Source organism: Pipistrellus hanaki, assembly GCF_964339955.1.
Source record: "Pipistrellus hanaki genome assembly, chromosome: 17".
Taxonomy (NCBI): Eukaryota; Metazoa; Chordata; class Mammalia; order Chiroptera; family Vespertilionidae; genus Pipistrellus; species Pipistrellus hanaki.
Genome location: NC_140519.1, coordinates 22,162,602 through 22,179,933, shown reverse-complemented (window position 1 = coordinate 22,179,933; position 17,332 = coordinate 22,162,602). Strand labels below are relative to the sequence as shown.

At 42.9% G+C, this 17,332-nt stretch overlaps 1 protein-coding gene across 5 annotated transcripts in view; it reads left to right on the top strand.

The window, feature by feature from the left end:
• CHD7 (chromodomain helicase DNA binding protein 7) overlaps nucleotides 1-17,332 on the top strand; it is a 175,326-nt gene that overhangs the window by 47,796 nt on the left and 110,198 nt on the right. For 4 of the 5 annotated variants that reach the window (XM_084865075.1, XM_084865073.1, XM_084865074.1 and 1 more), the window contains exon 2: nucleotides 8,253-10,087. The exons of the other annotated variant lie outside the window; for it this stretch is intronic. In XM_084865075.1, coding sequence (XP_084721201.1) covers nucleotides 8,435-10,087 — 1,653 coding nt within the window. In that variant the 5' untranslated portion in view covers nucleotides 8,253-8,434. The remainder of the gene's footprint in view (nucleotides 1-8,252; nucleotides 10,088-17,332) is intronic. 5 annotated transcript variants of the gene reach the window in all.

The following is a 17,332-nucleotide window of genomic DNA, read 5'->3' as shown; positions in this document are numbered from 1 at the left end:
ATTCACAATAGGGATTTAATACTGAAGTCACTTAAATAAGTTACATTTTCTTCCCTTTTTTCTACTTTCTTGAACTATGTGCAGTTCTCTAAAATACTTTCTTCAGTTATCTTCAAAAGACCTCCGCAACTGTCCTTACAGTGCTGTTTCACTTTTGTATTTCTTGCTTCCCTAACGGAAATTTGGAATTTTATAATTTCTGTGTATTTCTCTTTTGCAAGGAAAATGGCGCCTTAGAAAACAGAGGTTACTGTGTGACCTCTGCCCTTGGTGTCCTATGACACTTCACCTGTCTCTGCTTAGGTTTATTCATGATGGATAAGGTTCCTCTCATCACATGTGCTCTGCTGTAGCGGAGAAAATAGATTAATTATTTTCAGCTGCGTGTTGCCAAAGTGTTTTTTGTTTTTTTTTTCCTTTAAGGAAAAGAATGTTGGTGGTGTGTGTTATCAGAGACGACTAACTATCTCTCTCCCAGCAGAATTGAGGACAGTTTTAAACTCCCCAGGAATATGAGACAAGATCCCCTTTTCAGCTTTTCCAGAACCTCTTAAACTACAAAGAATATAGGAAATTGCCAGGTCAGTTAATCAGTGACAACAGCAGTAAGTTCACAACAAGCAGGATTCTTACAAGAGCAGTTGGCCATTTGTTGCTTCCCAGCTCCCAGCATGTTGCTCTTGTCCCATCTTGGAATCTTCCTACCCCATGGTGTCTGGTAGCTTTGAGGGGTCTGTGATTGCCAGGTTGTCCTGGATAGAGGGTGGCCCCAGAGCTCCTCCCTTTCCTCCTCCTGTCCTATACTCACTTTCTGAGGTTTGACACCACCCAGATTTTGTATGTGTGCGTGTGCGTGCGTGCGTGTGTGTGTGTGTGTGTGTGTGTGAAGTCAGTAGCTTGAAATAGATCTGGAGTGAGTGGGAAAATGTTTTCAAATGGTGATTTTTTTTTTTTATTAGGCTAATAAACATGTGGCGTCATTCGCCTTTACAGACCAATCAAGTTTTGTTTGTTTTAAGGATCCCAGGATATTTTACAATATTAAGCAAGACACAATAGCAATCGCCAAATTTTGTAAAACTTATATTCTTCTTCTATTAATCTGCACTATGTAAACATCCTTCAAGTGGGTGGAAATAGATTTTTAAAGCTTAATTTTGCCCTGTCCAAAGTAAATGACAGTAAAATGTTTTTAGTTAGTTATTTTTGGACCCATCTTTACTTGCTTTCCCCCTTATCTATAATAAAATTATTTATAGCAGTAAAAAGATAAGGGATAGATCCAAATATCTTACCTAGATTCATATATTATTTACAAGTATAGACATGCTATGCACAGAGATGTATATCCATCTTCGCTCTTATTTCTCTTCTGCCATTTCATGTTGAGCACTGCAGTGTTACTAGAATGTGTACTGGTCTATTGCTGGCCCTCACTAAGCTGTGTATGGAGAGAGCACCCTTTTCCAGTCTGTGGTGGGACAAGCAGGTCAGCTGCCTGCCGGCTGTCTTCTTAGGGGTTTAGTCTTTGAAGGAGTTAATTTCAAGGAGTGATAGTTGAGTGCTTAATTGCAGGGTATAAAGGCTATTCTCTAAAGGACATCGATTTCCATGATTCTTGTGCTTTAGTGGCACAACTTACATATAGGACAATATGTACCTTGTGACCCATTTAGGGAAAAGAAAGTTAGTGCTGTAGCCATGCACTTAGTATAAGCTGTTAGTTGAGTGCTGTTGCGTTAGTTGCCTTGAAAGAAAACACATTAGCCCCAGCACTCTTACATAGAAGAGAATCATCTTTATCTGAAAGGCAGCTCAGAGTATTCAGACTCCTCAGAGTTATGTAGAAATAACTGAACGATTTCTGCAAGAAACCTGTGAAATACCGTGTTATGTAACATTAGATATTAATGTTAACTGCATTTTTTTTTTTTTTGTCTTGCAAAAATGATTGGCAAGCAGAGGGCGGTATCTTTAAAACTAAACCATTTTTAGATGTCCACTCCTTGTAAACCATTACAAATTAAAATTTGTCACTAAGAGTTAGTCATAATTCTTTGGATAAGGCCAGTATTGCTTCTTTGTCAGTCATGAATGCCAAGACTGCCTTTCCTTAAATGGGAGATAGCATATCTCTGTATCATTGCTTTGCAATTCTTTGGGATGACTTATTTCTTGTTGATTACTTATTCTCCCATTAGTTGAGGAGCATTGGAGCTGAGTAAAGAGGAGTTCAGAGCCCGAGAGCAGGACTCCTGAGCTTTCACATGTGCAGGAACCACCAGGGCCCTTGTTAATAAAATGTATATTCTCAGTCAGAAGGTCTGCATCTCTCAGCAGCTCCTAGGAGGTGCCAGTGTTCTCAGCACCCCCTTCACAGGCAGGGCTTTTGTCTGCAGCGAGAGAGGCAGGTAAACAACCAAGAATAACCGTGTGTTTGGTTTTGTAGCTCCTGCCGCTGGTGCAGTGGGAATCCTAGGGAGGGTTTCAAAATTCGCGTGAGAGGGGGAGAGCTGAGGGTTAGGAAGCTTCCCTGGATGGCTGGTAACGAAAGAATTGAGACTAAAAGAGGCCAGACTGCACAGTGCAGGTGGGGGGGCAAGGAAGGTGAGGAAGAGAAGGCATGGCTGTCAGTAAACTTCCAGTGGTCTGAGAGAGCTAGTCTGGGTAATTGTCAGTGTTTCGTGGGCAGAGGGCAAAGGACTTTGAGGAACTGACTACAAAGTGCCTTCTACCACGCTGGAGCATTTGGACTTGATCCTGAAAACTCAGGCAGCTCCTCTAAAGGTTTTCATCAGGGAGAGACATGATATGATGCCTTTTGTGTTTTGGAAGATCATCCAGTCAGCTCTGTGAATGTGTTGAGCCCAGACTTGGGAACCATTCAGTCTGTAATGCTTTGTCTTTTACTAAACCACGAAGGCCGGATATCATCAGAGGTAGTGTGAATTGCAAGGAGGCAGGCTTGTGAGATAGGAGGCAGAATCAGCAGGATGGTGGATGGGCTGAATATGCAGGATATCTGGGGTATTTATTACCGTGTTTTCCCGAAAATAAGACATCCTCCGAAAATAAGACATCCTCCGAAAATGAGACCTACTTACAGGTTTCCTTCTGATTGAAATATAAAGCATCCCCCGAAAATAAGGCCCTTCCTAGGCTAAACATGAGATATTTGGTCCACTGATTCTGAAAGAAATGGAGCTCAAGAAATTCACCAGGAAATTTAGGAATTGGATTATTATGATGATGTTCCAGAAGATGATGACCTGATTGTCATTGAATAAATGAGTAAATTCTTGATACTATAGGATTCACAGTTTGTCTGGTTTGTGTTGACAACTACCGTACCATATACAGGTAATAAATTTCCTTTATTTTCATTTAACAATAAATGTGTACCGTATTCTTCTTCATGGAAAAATAAGACATCCCCTGAAAATACGACCTAGCGCATCTTTGGGAGCAAAAATTAATATAAGACACTGCCTTATTTTCGGGGAAACAGGGTAGAAATAAAGTTGAGAACAGTAATAGTCTTCAGCGTCCGCATTTGCTCATGTGTTAGATGTTTATGGAAAAAACCTCCTTTGGATGGCACTCTACTTATATTATACAATGGGGTAAAAAGTGGTGAGGTGTAGGAAGTATTTTGCATGTGAAAGGTTTTTTGTATTCACTGACTTTCTTGCTAGCTTTCTGGGTCACTGTGTTACCATATTAAAAAGTGGCTACACAGTACTTAAGCATTTGCGGAAGTTTTGGAATGTTAGAAATTCACTTCAAAATACTAATATATATTTTGCACAACTTATTTCTTTCATCTTGGTTTGCTGTACATCCTTTGCTTCCGTCTCCCATTATATGTGCTGTTTACTTATTTTTTTTAGATCTTTAATATAGTGCTAATATGCCATTTCCTATAAACAGCATAAGTAAACCTTATTATGGAAGGAAACTCTTCTGTTTGCTAGTCAGTAACTGTTTCAGTGACCTATCTCGGAGTAAAACGGACCTGATTTGGGCCTTTACTATGTTGCTTCCCCTAGAAAGGTGCCATCTCATCTATACAGTTTTCTTTTATCTTTGGTAAATGTTGCCATTAAAATTTTTTGTGGAACATGTTCACTCATGGATTAGAAGTTCTCATACCATAACAAGGGTTTTTTTTTTTTTTTTTTTTCACTTATTAACTGAAGAGGGGTTTGGATTAGAAGTTCTCCAAGGTGCTTGCTAGCTCTAAAAGTTCAGTTTGGTTTCACAGTGAGTCTCCACAGTGGGGGTGATTCTGTGAGCTGAGCTGTCTCCTGTGGCCCCTCCTCACCCCCAGACACATGCATCTTCTGAACCTTGTTCCTGTCTCAGAAAATGAGCAGAAACAAAAATTACTGTCTTCATTTTATATATATCTGTGTATATATATGTATATCCCTAGGTATCTGTATGGCTTACTATATAATATCACACATAATTAAAAATACTTGCTATCATAAATGACTAAGAAATATTTTGTAAAATGATATCCTAAAAAAAAAAAACCCTTATCCGAGGATATTTTCCATAGACTTTTAGAGAGAGAGAGGGACAGAGAGAGAGAGAGAGAGAGAGAAACATTGATGTGAGCAACATTAATTACATGCCTCCTGCATGCACCCCTGGCTGGAGAGCAAACCTGCAACCTAGGTATGTGCCTTGACTGGGAATCAAACCTGTCACCTTTTGGAGGATGATGCTCCAACCAACTGAGTCACCTAGCCGGGGCAATATCCTAATTTTTATAACAGCCCCCCCCCCCCCCCCAAACACACACACACACACACACACACACACACACACACACACTCATACCCCCTGACTCTTAGTTCTTATTTAAGAGGTTCCTGACTTACAGATAAATGTAAGGTCCACGAGGACAATAGGGAGTTTTGTTTGTTCTTATTTAGACATCTGCAGCACCTAGACCAGTGCCAGGACCACAGAAAGTGCTCAGTAAATACGTTTTGAACAAAAAAAATGTGATTTGAGATTTAACTTAGTATTTGTTTAATGCCAAATCAAACATAATTACAACTTGAATCTTTATTGTCCAAGTGATAATTATGAGAATTATTTGATAACTCCTAAAACTTATATTTCTATTTTTTCTTTTTAACAATCTGTAAATATGCTAGTCAGAATGGTAGTCACTGCCTTCAGGTGTATACTTTTGATTTGAAACGTGGTAAATAGGAATTGAGATATGCTGGTGTGAGAAACAGACTGAGTTTCAGACACTCAGTAACACAAAATGTAAACTCATGTTTAAGTATTGATTGCATGGTGAATTGATAATGTTTTACATCTACTGGGTTAAATAAAAATTGTTATTAAAATTAGTTTTACTCTCTTTTTGGGTTAGTTTTTAAATGTGGCTATTAGAAATTTTAATACTACATACATGGTTCTGATTTGACGGCTCATTGAACAGCACTGATCTAGACACAGAAATGTAGATACTGAATATAGAGAAGGAAGCACCCTCCCAAAAGGAGCTTTAAATGAACATCTTTGATAGAAACAAAATTATGTGTTGCAGCTGTGACTTGGAATCGTGGGTATTCAAATGGTCTTGATCAAATTAAAAAAAAGGCCAAAATAAATTAATTAGATTAGCTCAAATGAGAAATATGAAATCCAGCTACCAGATGGATTCCTAGCATAGTCGCCAGCCCAGTTTTGAGGTCAATAAAGGGGCAGGCGGCGGTGGTGGCTGTCCGAGCAAGTGTGAGCCGCCACTGATGACAGACTAAAGCCATGGATTTTGAACTTCTCTGACCGGAGCTCACCTGATGGTGATCCCAGTTGTGGTGGGCAGCGTGTTTCCTTGATTCCAGGTAATGCTGTTGCTTTTCATGCCGCTGGCAAACGGACTCTCGGTGGGCGGAAGGAGGGAAGTGGAAGCGCAAGTGTTAGGTAGGATTACTTTCAGCGAGGGCTGTGTTTTGTCCCTTCCCACGCCTGCAGGCAAGTTTTTCCCCCTTCTGCTCAACTCCCTCCAGCTTCTCCCCTCCCTGCTGTGCCTCTGCCTGGGTCAGAGGACCTGACCTTCCCTTGCCTCTGGGCCCCTCTCCCCTGGAGCTGCCTGGGAACCCTCCCCCCAGGAGCTTTTCCTCCCGCCACACGCCACGCGTGGTAGACCCTGGAGGATGAGACCCTTACCCTCGAAAAACAAGGCCATCCAGGGCACAGACGTAGACATTACCTTCCTTAAGCTAATTTGAAAGGTTATTTTGGGAAGTGGTTAGTCTGCATGGCTGGTTTAAGCTGTTATCAAGTCCATTTCAGTATTTATTTCCTTGAAAGCTAGAATGAGCTTTGAATAAATGAAGACTGACCGCTGGGGCTCTTTAGGAGTAAATTTAATTTATAAGTATTTGTTTTACTTGGCACTGGGGATTTTGATTCCCTTTCTTTTGGATTTTAGAGCAGGTGTGTAGTAAAGCAGCGTGTCTGTAAATAAAATGGCTTTCTTGTGGCTCGTCTTATTTCGTGCGGCTCCCCTGACCTCTGTTTTCTAGAGAAAGTACATCAGAAAATTCATGGCAGTTAGCGGCAGAGTGGGGAGACCTTTGACTTTCGCTGACAGCTGTCACCTGAACACTACAGACCTAGAGACCCCCTCAGGTGCTACGTCTGTAGTTCTGACAGCGAACGGGAATGTTGTTTACATTTTCTGTAAGCAACATTCTCCCCTTGTTAGGAAGATGTTCCAATAGGGCAGGCAGAAACTGATTTTTTTTTTTTTTTTTATCCGTCTTATTGGTAAGTTCTCAGCAGAGTTGGGTGGCCCGTTGTTCATCGTCATGCTCTCAGAGAAGTGTGTCGGTGGAATTTATGACTGAGCCTGTTTATAGCATCACTTTGGAAATTCTTCCATAGACATTGTTTTTTCAGGTTGGGCAGAATCATACAGTGCTTCATGTGCTCGTGAAAGAGGAGAAAAATGAGCTAAATTCCAAAGATGTTTAAGATTTCAGACATTTTTCCGGTGTGAATTAGTTCTTTATTAAGTTGCTCATGTAATTAGCATTCAACAGAAATACTCTGTTTTGCTTGTTGAGACATTCTTTAAGTTGGTTATTTTAATCGGACATAGAGTCTGTGAGGAGCTGTTTGACTAAAGTGCGGAACATTAGGCAGCGTGTAATGTGTGCTGTAAACACCGCATGCTGACTGTGTGCCTGCCCTCTTCCCCCTACCTGCTCATGTCCTGCCTGCCTTGTCCCAAAGGAGGTAAAGCTAAGGGTAGGACTGCATCGTCCTAAAAGAATTTTCAGTTCTCACCAGTTTGGGGGAAAGTTTTCTGTTTCTCTTGGTGAGAACAGTCATGGTCCAGAAACTGCGCATGCAGCTAGAGTCTGTCTGAGTGGTCACATGGGCCCCTGGTTCATCACCAGAGCCCAGTGCCTCTGGAGGGATATCGAACCTGTGACTGGACTAACTCGCCGCCAGTGTTGACCTGGAACGTCAGCACAATCAGTCCTCTTGGAGCGTGGATGCTTTTCCACTGGTTCTTTCTGAATCTTGTATATTCCTGCCATTAATTGTGATGAAATCATGAATTTATTGTACTCTGCAAACTTGCTTTCCAACATCGTTATGAACACTTTTTCACTCGACGCCTCTGTTGCTGTTCTGTAGTCGTATGTGGGCTGCAAATATCTAATTTGTACGAAATGACTGATTTTGGTATTTGTATAATCCTCTAGTCAATTTAACTAAGTTGAGCTTTTCACAGCCCTCGGTGCTGCGGCTGCTCATCTGATTACACCGCTCAGGGGAATACGGTGGAGGGCGGGCTGTTGGTAACCAGAGCATTTCCAGGGCTTTAGTTCAGCAGATGGGCTGCTTGGCTATATTCATACATCTGCTTGCCTGCTGTGGCAGCTGCTGCTGCTTCATGTTGTGTTCTTTTGTTCTGTTCCATCCAAGAATGGAACGCTAGGAAGTGTAGTGAATGGATTAATTTAAGGTTAAGGTTAGTGTTTTGCTTGCTTTCTAAGTAACCGATCATAATAATGCTTCTGGTAGAAGCTAATGAGTTTCTCTTAAAGTGAACTAGATTTAGAAAATACAGCTCGGCGAGGGGGCTAGATTAGTATTGTTGATGGAAACCAAATTCAAATGTGTAAAATACTGGCAGTTTCCGTCATTTGTTCCTAATTCTTTGTTTTCTTCCTTCCTCCTCCCCCCCTTCCCCCTCCCCCTTCTAGGACCTATATCCAGACTTTGCCTGACACTGCGGGGTCCAAGAGAATTAAAGGAATATGGAATGACAGGAAGAAGATTAGTTGAGGATTACAGGCCTTGAGGACGAGCACCTCAGTGAAGAGAAGCACAGACAAGCACGATCCCGAGCTGTAGCTGGGAGGAAGGAGCCTCGCGTCGGAAGAAGATGGCGGATCCAGGGATGATGAGTCTCTTTGGCGAGGATGGGAATATCTTCAGTGAAGGCCTCGAAGGCCTTGGCGATTGCGGTTACCCTGAAAATCCAGTGAACCCCATGGGTCAGCAGATGCCCCTAGACCAGGGCTTTGCCTCTCTGCAGCCGTCCCTCCACCATCCCTCTCCTAATCAGAATCAGACCAAGCTGACCCACTTCGATCACTATAATCAGTACGAGCAGCAGAAGATGCACCTCCTGGACCAGCCGAGCAGGATGATGAGCAGCGCCCCTGGGAACGGACTCGCGTCTCCTCACTCGCAGTACCACACCCCTCCCGTTCCTCAGGTCCCTCACGGCGGTGGCGGCGGCGGCGGCGGGCAGATGGGAGTCTATCCTGGCATGCAGAACGAAAGGCACGGGCAGTCCTTTGTGGACAGTGGCTCCATGTGGGGTCCCCGGGCCGTTCAGGTACCGGACCAGATACGAGCCCCCTACCAGCAGCCACCGCAGCCGGCTCCGTCGGGGCCCCCGGCCCAGGGCCACCCTCAGCACATGCAGCAGATGGGCAGCTACATGGCACGCGGGGATTTTTCCATGCAGCAGCACGGGCAGCCGCCGCAGAGGATGAGCCAGTTTCCCCAAGGTCAAGAGGGCCTCAATCAGGGAAACCCTTTCATTGCCACCTCAGGACCCGGCCACCTGTCCCACGTGCCCCAGCAGAGTCCCAGCATGGCACCTTCCCTCCGCCACTCAGTGCAGCAGTTCCACCACCACCCCCCCACTGCTCTCCACGGGGAATCCGTTGCCCACAGCCCCAGGTTCTCCCCTAATCCTCCTCCACAAGGGGCTGTCAGGCCGCAAACCCTTAACTTTAGTTCTCGGAGCCAGACAGTCCCCTCACCTACTATAAACAACTCAGGGCAGTATTCTCGATATCCTTACAGTAACCTAAATCAGGGATTAGTTAACAATACAGGGATGAATCAAAATTTAGGCCTTACAAATAATACTCCAATGAATCAGTCCGTACCCAGATACCCCAATGCTGTAGGATTCCCATCAAACAGTGGTCAAGGACTAATGCACCAGCAGCCCATCCACCCCAGTGGCTCACTTAACCAAATGAACACACAAACTATGCATCCTTCACAGCCTCAGGGAACTTATGCCTCTCCGCCTCCCATGTCACCCATGAAAGCAATGAGTAATCCGGCAGGTACTCCTCCTCCGCAAGTCAGGCCCGGGAGTGCTGGGATACCAATGGAAGTTGGCAGTTATCCAAATATGCCCCACCCTCCGCCGTCTCACCAGCCCCCCGGTGCCATGGGAATTGGACAGAGGAATATGGGCCCCAGGAACATGCAGCCGTCTCGTCCGTTTATGGGCATGTCCTCAGCACCGAGGGAGCTGGCCGGGCACATGAGACCAAATGGTTGCCCCAGTGTTGGCCTTGCAGATCCACAAGCAATCCAGGAGCGGCTGCTACCTGGCCAGCAGCACCCTGGCCAGCAGCCGTCTTTTCAGCAGTTGCCAACCTGCCCTCCGATGCAGCCCCACCCGGGCTTGCACCACCAGTCTTCACCCCCACACCCGCATCACCAGCCTTGGGCACAGCTCCACCCATCACCCCAGAACACCCCGCAGAAAGTGCCTGTGCCTCAGGTAAGGGAACGCCGGTCCTGTCTGCCTTGTGGTATGAAATGTAACTCAGTGACCTTACCTAATAGAATGTTCCTTTGCACTTCACAGAAAGCATTTTCATGATGAGAGCCTTATTTTTTATCTTGTTAAGCTGCCCCAGAATACCTATTTCTATTTCTCTCTCTCTCTCTCTCTCTCTCTCTCTCTCTCTCTCTCTCTCTGTCTCTGTCTCTGTCTCTGTCTCTGTCTCTGTCTCTCTCTCTTTTTTAAATTTTTTTTACTATTGCTCCCTTTATTTACTCTGTCACTTACTGACTTTCGCATTTATTCACTTATTCAAAAAGTCTCGAATCCTCCTGTCCCAGGAATTGTGCTAGATGCTGAGAATGCAAAGTTAAGGAAGTGCAAGTCCCTTACAAGGTCTGTTCTCACTACCCACAGGGAGGTGGACTTTGGACTCAGGACACATGTCTTTTTCTTCTCCTATTCTTTCTATTTCTATCTTCCTCTTTGGTTTTAAAAGACACAAAACTTTGCAGTTTTATGTGTTTGTGGCAGTCCCTCCTACCTCTTTTAGAAAATTATAATTTTTTTCCCTTGGGAAGCTTCAAACTGTGTTCTTTTGTTATATTTCTTTTACCAACTGTTGAATGTTAGTGTGAATTTAAATTGCAAACAGTAGAAAATCAAAGTAACCAATAACCCACAGAAAGTGCTTGGTCTCTAAGGGACTTGGGTCACAGTACTGAGACAGAATTCTTCCTCTTTGTAAGCTGGGATTTTTGTTATCCTATAGAATTTATAAGCAGACAGCTTTAAGTTTCATGCTCTAGCATTCACAAAGACAACTTTCCCTTATAAGTGTTGGTGTTTTTGCCCTAGGTCTGGGAAAAATAAACTAATATCTATGTGTACAGGTTATTCCCAGTGCTAGTCAAAACCACGTATTGATCTTCCACTATGATTGCAACTCTGAGTTTGGATGGCACAGTAGGTGATGTTAGAGCTGTAAGACACAGTGCTTGTTCTTAATGAACTTGAATCAGTTTGGGGAAATATGGCCAACATGTAAAAATATAAAGCAGAGTGAAAGACCACACATGATGATGTGACGAATGTCCAATTTGGCTGGGACTTAGCCATGGAGCGTGCACCCATGAGGATGGCATTTCAGGTCGGGGGATGACTGGTTAAATGGGGCAGCGGAAGCCAAGCTTGCTGCAGGGCTGGTATTCTGTTGCAAGGAATTTAGACTTCAGTGGGCAGCCAGTGAAATCAATTAGACAGTCCATAGGATGGCTGGGGGACCAGAAAATGAATTGTGAGCCCGTGATCCAGGCCTGTGAGGACAGTTTAGACCAGGGATCGGGGAGTGGGACAGAAGGGATTGAAGCAATGTGAAAGTAAAAGGGTTTGGTCAAGAAACAAAGCCTTTTGGGACATCATCACATATGGGGAGGCATTTTATCATTTTAATATATTTTTTATTGATTGATTTGAGAGAGAGAGAGAGAGAGAGATCAGTTTGTTGTTTTACATATTTATGCATTTATTGGTTGATTCTTGTATGTGCCCTGACCGGAGATAGAACCTGCAACCTTGGGGTGTTGAGACGACACTCTACCCAACTGAACTAGCTGGCCAGGGCTTGGAGAGACATTTAAAACAGACTCATAAGGTTCAGCTTCATGGGAGGGGGTGAGATACAAGATGAGAGATACAAGACTCGGGAAGTGGAGTCAGGAAACCTCAGAACACAGGGCACATAGGGACATGGGGAAGCCACCTCAGAGGGCAGGGATTCTCAGGAGGAGCCATGAGATCAGCGGGAGCCGCCCTGCTCACTGCCCGTGAGAGCGGCTTCCTGTCTCCTCCTAATCTGCGGCCTAGGAGGGGGAGGCTTCCGGGACCTGTGGTTCCTGAACCATCAGAAAGGAGAGGTGAGAAAGGTGGTCTGACAAATGCTGGAGCAGAGGCCTCAGGAAACAAGGGCAAAGGAAGGAATGGAGAAGACTTTGTTTTCCTTTTTCTCAGCTTCACAGCAAAATGTCCTTCAAAATTAACCAAAGTGCTATCTTTGAGGCCTTCTCTCCCTGAAGCCGATGGACCTAAGTGGCTTCCAGGGCAGAAATGAATGTGACCTCCTTTCCAGGAATTATTATTTTTTAAAAAATTATTTCACTTCATCTTTTGTTTTGTTAATCCTCACCTGAGGATATTTCCCCCCATTAATTGTGTGTTTTTGTTTTGTTTGTTTGTTTCTTTGTGAGTGAGAGAGTGGAAGGAAAGGAGGGAGAGAGAAACACTGATGTGAGAGAGAGACATATATTGATTGTCTCCTGCATGTGCCCTGACCAGGGGGGCCCAGGGGATCAAACCTGCAACCTAGGTACATGCCCTTCACCGGGAATTAAACCCAATGCTGAACCATACCAACCAGGAACAGAAATTATTCTTTTCTTATTCCTTCGGAAGTTTCTTATTAAGCTATCTTTTCAGAGCAGTGGTTCTAGATTTGTCTTTGTCCTAGCCAGCATCTTCTCTTTTCACTGGGCGGCAAGCACAGGTTGAGGGAGACCCCTGTGAATAGAATCTTATTCCTGGACGGGAATTGTTGATCTTAGCTTTCCCAAGTGTTGAGAATGCAAATATCTCAACGGGCATGTCAGAGGATGAATGTGAGTGTGTGAACACTGCAGGGTCTGTGCTGTGTGCTGGCCAGATGCTTTTCCTCCAGCTCTAACTTCTCCAGTGTGCCACTGTAGATAAACTCGGGCCTAATAAGGGATGTAAACAAGTACATTGAAGTATTTCCATTTTAAGTTCAATTGCATTCTTCAGATTTCACTCATGACATTTGCTTTTTTATTTCTGCTTAACTTTTCATCCTCTTCAGATTTTGAAGCTCTCAGTTCTGAGAATAATATTGGGGATGTGTGAAGTCTTGGGAGGAGCATAGACTTCAAACTCAGAAAAGTGTTTGAATCTCAGCTCTCCTGCTTATTGGCGTGGGGGCCTTGGGCAACATACGTAACCTCTCTGAATGTCAGATTTCCATACAGTAAAATAGTACCCACGCCAAAGGGTGTTGAGTGGGGTGATAATACGACATGCCTGGTATTATGTCCAGTCTTTGGTGTATATGCATATGTTAATTCTCTAGGTTTAATTTCTGACCTCCTGCAATGCAAGCTTAACTTACAATTATGCCATTTCACATGTAAATACATTGTAAAATTACTTTTATTTTTAAGGAATAAGTTAATGTTGTGAAATACAGCTTTAGTTATAAAACACTAAATTTGATTTGGGCAAATATTACCCCCCACCTACCCCCAGCCCATGTTGCTGGGTGAGATGAGAATAATGATATGAAATTCAGAATGCTATCACTAAATCCTAAAGCCTCTCTTTCCCTGCGAACAACTCATATTCTACTCTAGTAGATATATTGATCTAATCACATTTTGCTCTTAGAACTACAAAAATTATTTTGCAATTTATATATGACAGAATGGTGGCTGAAAAACCAGAGCGGGTTGAAATACTGAGGTATTGTGCTGAAGAATCACAGTTAGATAGGCTCGTTCACGTTTTCATCGTGAGTTCACTTTTCAAAAATAGAAGTTTTAAAAATGTTTCATGGCCTCTGAACAGATATTTTCTCAATTATATACCATGATTAAATATGTTTTTAAAAACTACATATTTTTATTGATTTCAGAGAGGAAAGGAGAGGGAGAGAGAGAGAGAGAAACATCAGTGATGAGAGAGAATCATTAATTGGCTGCCTCCTACATGTCCCACTCTGGGGATGGAGCCCATACCCCGGGCATGTGCCCTGACTTGGTATTGAACTATGACCTTCTGGTTCATAGCTCAAACACTGAGCCACACAAGCCAGGCTGAAAGTAAATTTAACTTTATATGGAAGAGTCAACAAAGGAAAACATGAAATCAGAAACATCAGAGTTCATCAGTCTGTAATGTTAATTGTGTTGTATGGACATATTTAATGGGAGCTCAGACTTTCCTCATTACTGATAAAATTTATAGGAGAACATATATTATTTTCAATAGTTGATCAGGCCAGTGACTCCTGAACCTTTTCATCTCAGACCCCTTTATACTCTTAAAAATTATTGAGAACTCCAAAGATCCTTTGCTTATGTGGTTTATGTATGTTGATATTAGCTATCTTAGAAACTTGAACTGAGGACAATTTGAAATATTCAGTAATTGTTTAAAAATAATAAACCACTGTTAACAAATCATCTTTAAATGAAAAATAACTTAATTAACCAAAACCGGTTTGGCTCAGTGGTAGAGCGTCGGTCTGCGGACTAAAAGGACCCAGGTTCGATTCTGGTCAGGGGCATGTACATTGGTTGCGGGCAAATCCCCCTTAGGGGGTGTGCAAGAGGCAGCTGGTCGATGTTTCTCTCTCATCGATGTTTCTAGCTCTCTATCTATCTCCCTTCCTCTCTGTAAAAAAATCAATAAAATATATTAAAAAAATGTACATTAAAAAAAAGAAAAATAGCTTAATAGCATTATTTTGTATTTGCTTCTGTGTACATACAGGCCATGAGCCTTTGAAAAAATCCACTTACATTCAGAGAGAAGGAGAGTGAAAGGCAAATCACATCTCAGTGTCACTGTAAAGCCAGTTCTGAGCTCATAGCCCTGAGAGCCCCAGCCCACTCTAAGAGCCAGCCCAGTATGGAGGGAAGAGTGCAGGCTTCGCAGTAGAAGCACAACCAGCTGGTTACTAACCCTACAACCTTGGGCAGGTTACTTAACCTCGGGGCCTCAATTGCACTATCTCTTCAAGTGAGGGTTGATACGCTTTTCTGGTTAGAAGCAAAGTGAGATTAGCAATACCATCTTTTCACTTAACATGGGAGATACATTATCATAGGCACATGCTCAGAATCGCTTGTTGCAAAGTTTAAAAATAATCTCAAGCAGTTATTTTAGTGTTAACTATTGTGAGAGTTTAGCTTCATTTTCATTTGTGGGGGAAGAGGTGGTATAGGCAGGCATCTGCCAGCAAAAGCGCAGTGTGAAGACCAACACTGCGTGCTCTGGGGGCAGCTCCAAACCCAGTCTTGGGTGGACGAGGCTGAGGAGGGCATTCTGGGTTAAGGGATGTCTTGGCTGATGTGAAGGAGAGGGTTGAGTTGGGAGGAAGATGGGTGAAGGGGGGAGGGGGGCAGGAGAGAGTCTCAGGCTTAGGAATAGGGGCAGGGGTGAGAGAAGGCTGCATGGTCTGGTCCCTCTGGCAGGCTTTTGGCACACACTTCGCAGCAGCTGAGGAGCGGTGGAGAACAGAGAATGGGGCCTTTGTCATGCATGGGAGAGGGAGGAGAGAACACCTGGAAGAGCTTGTCTGATGGTTAAGTGGATTGTCCTTGGGGTTACAGGCAAATCCCCGAGTTTTTGAATAACTTACACTGCTCAGGTCTACACAGGTATCTCAGTTCATGAATTACACTCTCCGATGAGCAAGTTCTTGAAGTATTTTTAGAATCTCCAACATTACGTATATTTTGGATACATTTGTGCCCCTTTCATTAATTTGGTCCTGAAATCTAGTTATGTTATAGGAAAACAGAAGCAGAAAAAATATTTACAGGACTATAGAGATTGAGGTGCTAGGAAATAATTTCTCTTTGTCTCAATTTTCCCATAAGGGATTACTAAGAAAAGACCTAGAGGAATCATTGGTGCATCTTTTCCAGTTCTTTGTCTTTCCGTGATGTCTTATGAATTTCTTTTTAAAAAATAGCTTTTTAAAGAAATTCATGAGTTTCATAAGAAATTCACGGAAAACGTTTTTTTCTGGCAAATGTCAATATTCTGCTGGAACTCTCTAATTTCACCCCATAAGTACAGAATTCCAAATATGAGTAGAGTAATTGGCAACAACTTAATAAATTTATGGAGAAAATGTTCATGCATCTCAAGCTCCATTTTGCAAATTGTGATCAGAAAGTAGAGAAAATGGCCTTTTGAGTAGAAAGTAGATGTATCTCTTGAATGCCACTCTTGACACACTTATACTTTCACACATCTGAAGATGTCTGGTGGAAATGGGGAAAACAAAATAATTTCTGTAATGCACATGGCATTCAGAGCTGTTCAGAGAACAGGCCCTCACCGGGAGACATCGCTGGAACAGGCTGCTCCTCCAGCACTCACAGAGGGATGTGGGAGAGGTCTCCACTTTTCCACATTTTGGTGGCTCCCTGGTTATTTGTTCATGTGTCTCTTCATGTCTTTTTGTTTTGTAAAAGGGTATTGTTTTCTTCGACTATCAAAAATATTGTGGGTAATAAGTTAGTCTTTTAAAGTTTACTTTCAAAGCCATTTTTCAGTACTGCATTTTAATCTTGTATCTTACTTGCCTTTGTTCAACTACACGAAAGAAATATGTGTTGAGTGTCCGTTAGGTGCATAGATTGGTGATGTGGTGTAAGGCAGTGCGGATTAAAGACCTTCACTGAGAGAGGTAGGGAGTTTTTATTTCAGTGTGATCTTCAGGCTGTCATTTCTTTCTGTCCCTCCCATGTTCTAGACAAGTGTTATCCCATTGGAATAGAGTGGGAGTCTCAAGTGCAAACCTCAAGTGCAACCCCTATGCATTACTTGAACATTTTTAGTAGTGGCATAAAAACGCGAGGAAGAAACTGGTGCAACTAATTTTAGTAATATAGTTAAACAACCCAGTATATCCAATATATTATTCCAACACCACAACAGTGAACACAATCACGAGAGATAATTAGTACAGGTGTTTGAAATGCAGCGTGTGTTCTACATGCGGAGTGTGGTGGGGCTGCCCTACTGAGCGCAGTGCTGGGCTCCTCCCTGAGCCCTTGCTTCACATTCTTTCTGAAAACAAGCCCGAGTGTAAGTAAATCTATGCAGATAAGTACATTTAAAATTGTTCAGTCTGATTACAACAGTCAACCTCTAAGACAGGTCCCAGTACCCTCCTTGTAAGGTTGGGAAAGTAGTAGCATTTTATAAGGTATCAACAACACAAAGTGTTTGGAGGATTGTGCGTTGTATGGGTCTTGGTTCATGAAAAGATAAATTAGTGAAGTGAAATCCTATTTGTTTGGATTTCAAAGAATGCAGTCTTGTCTTTTCTGTTGTCTTGTAGGAAAAAAGTATCCAGCCTTTCTGAAAGTTAGATTACGACCATTTTCAAGATTTTGTTTTTTCGTGGGTTTTGGAAACATTTAGTAGTTACTTAGT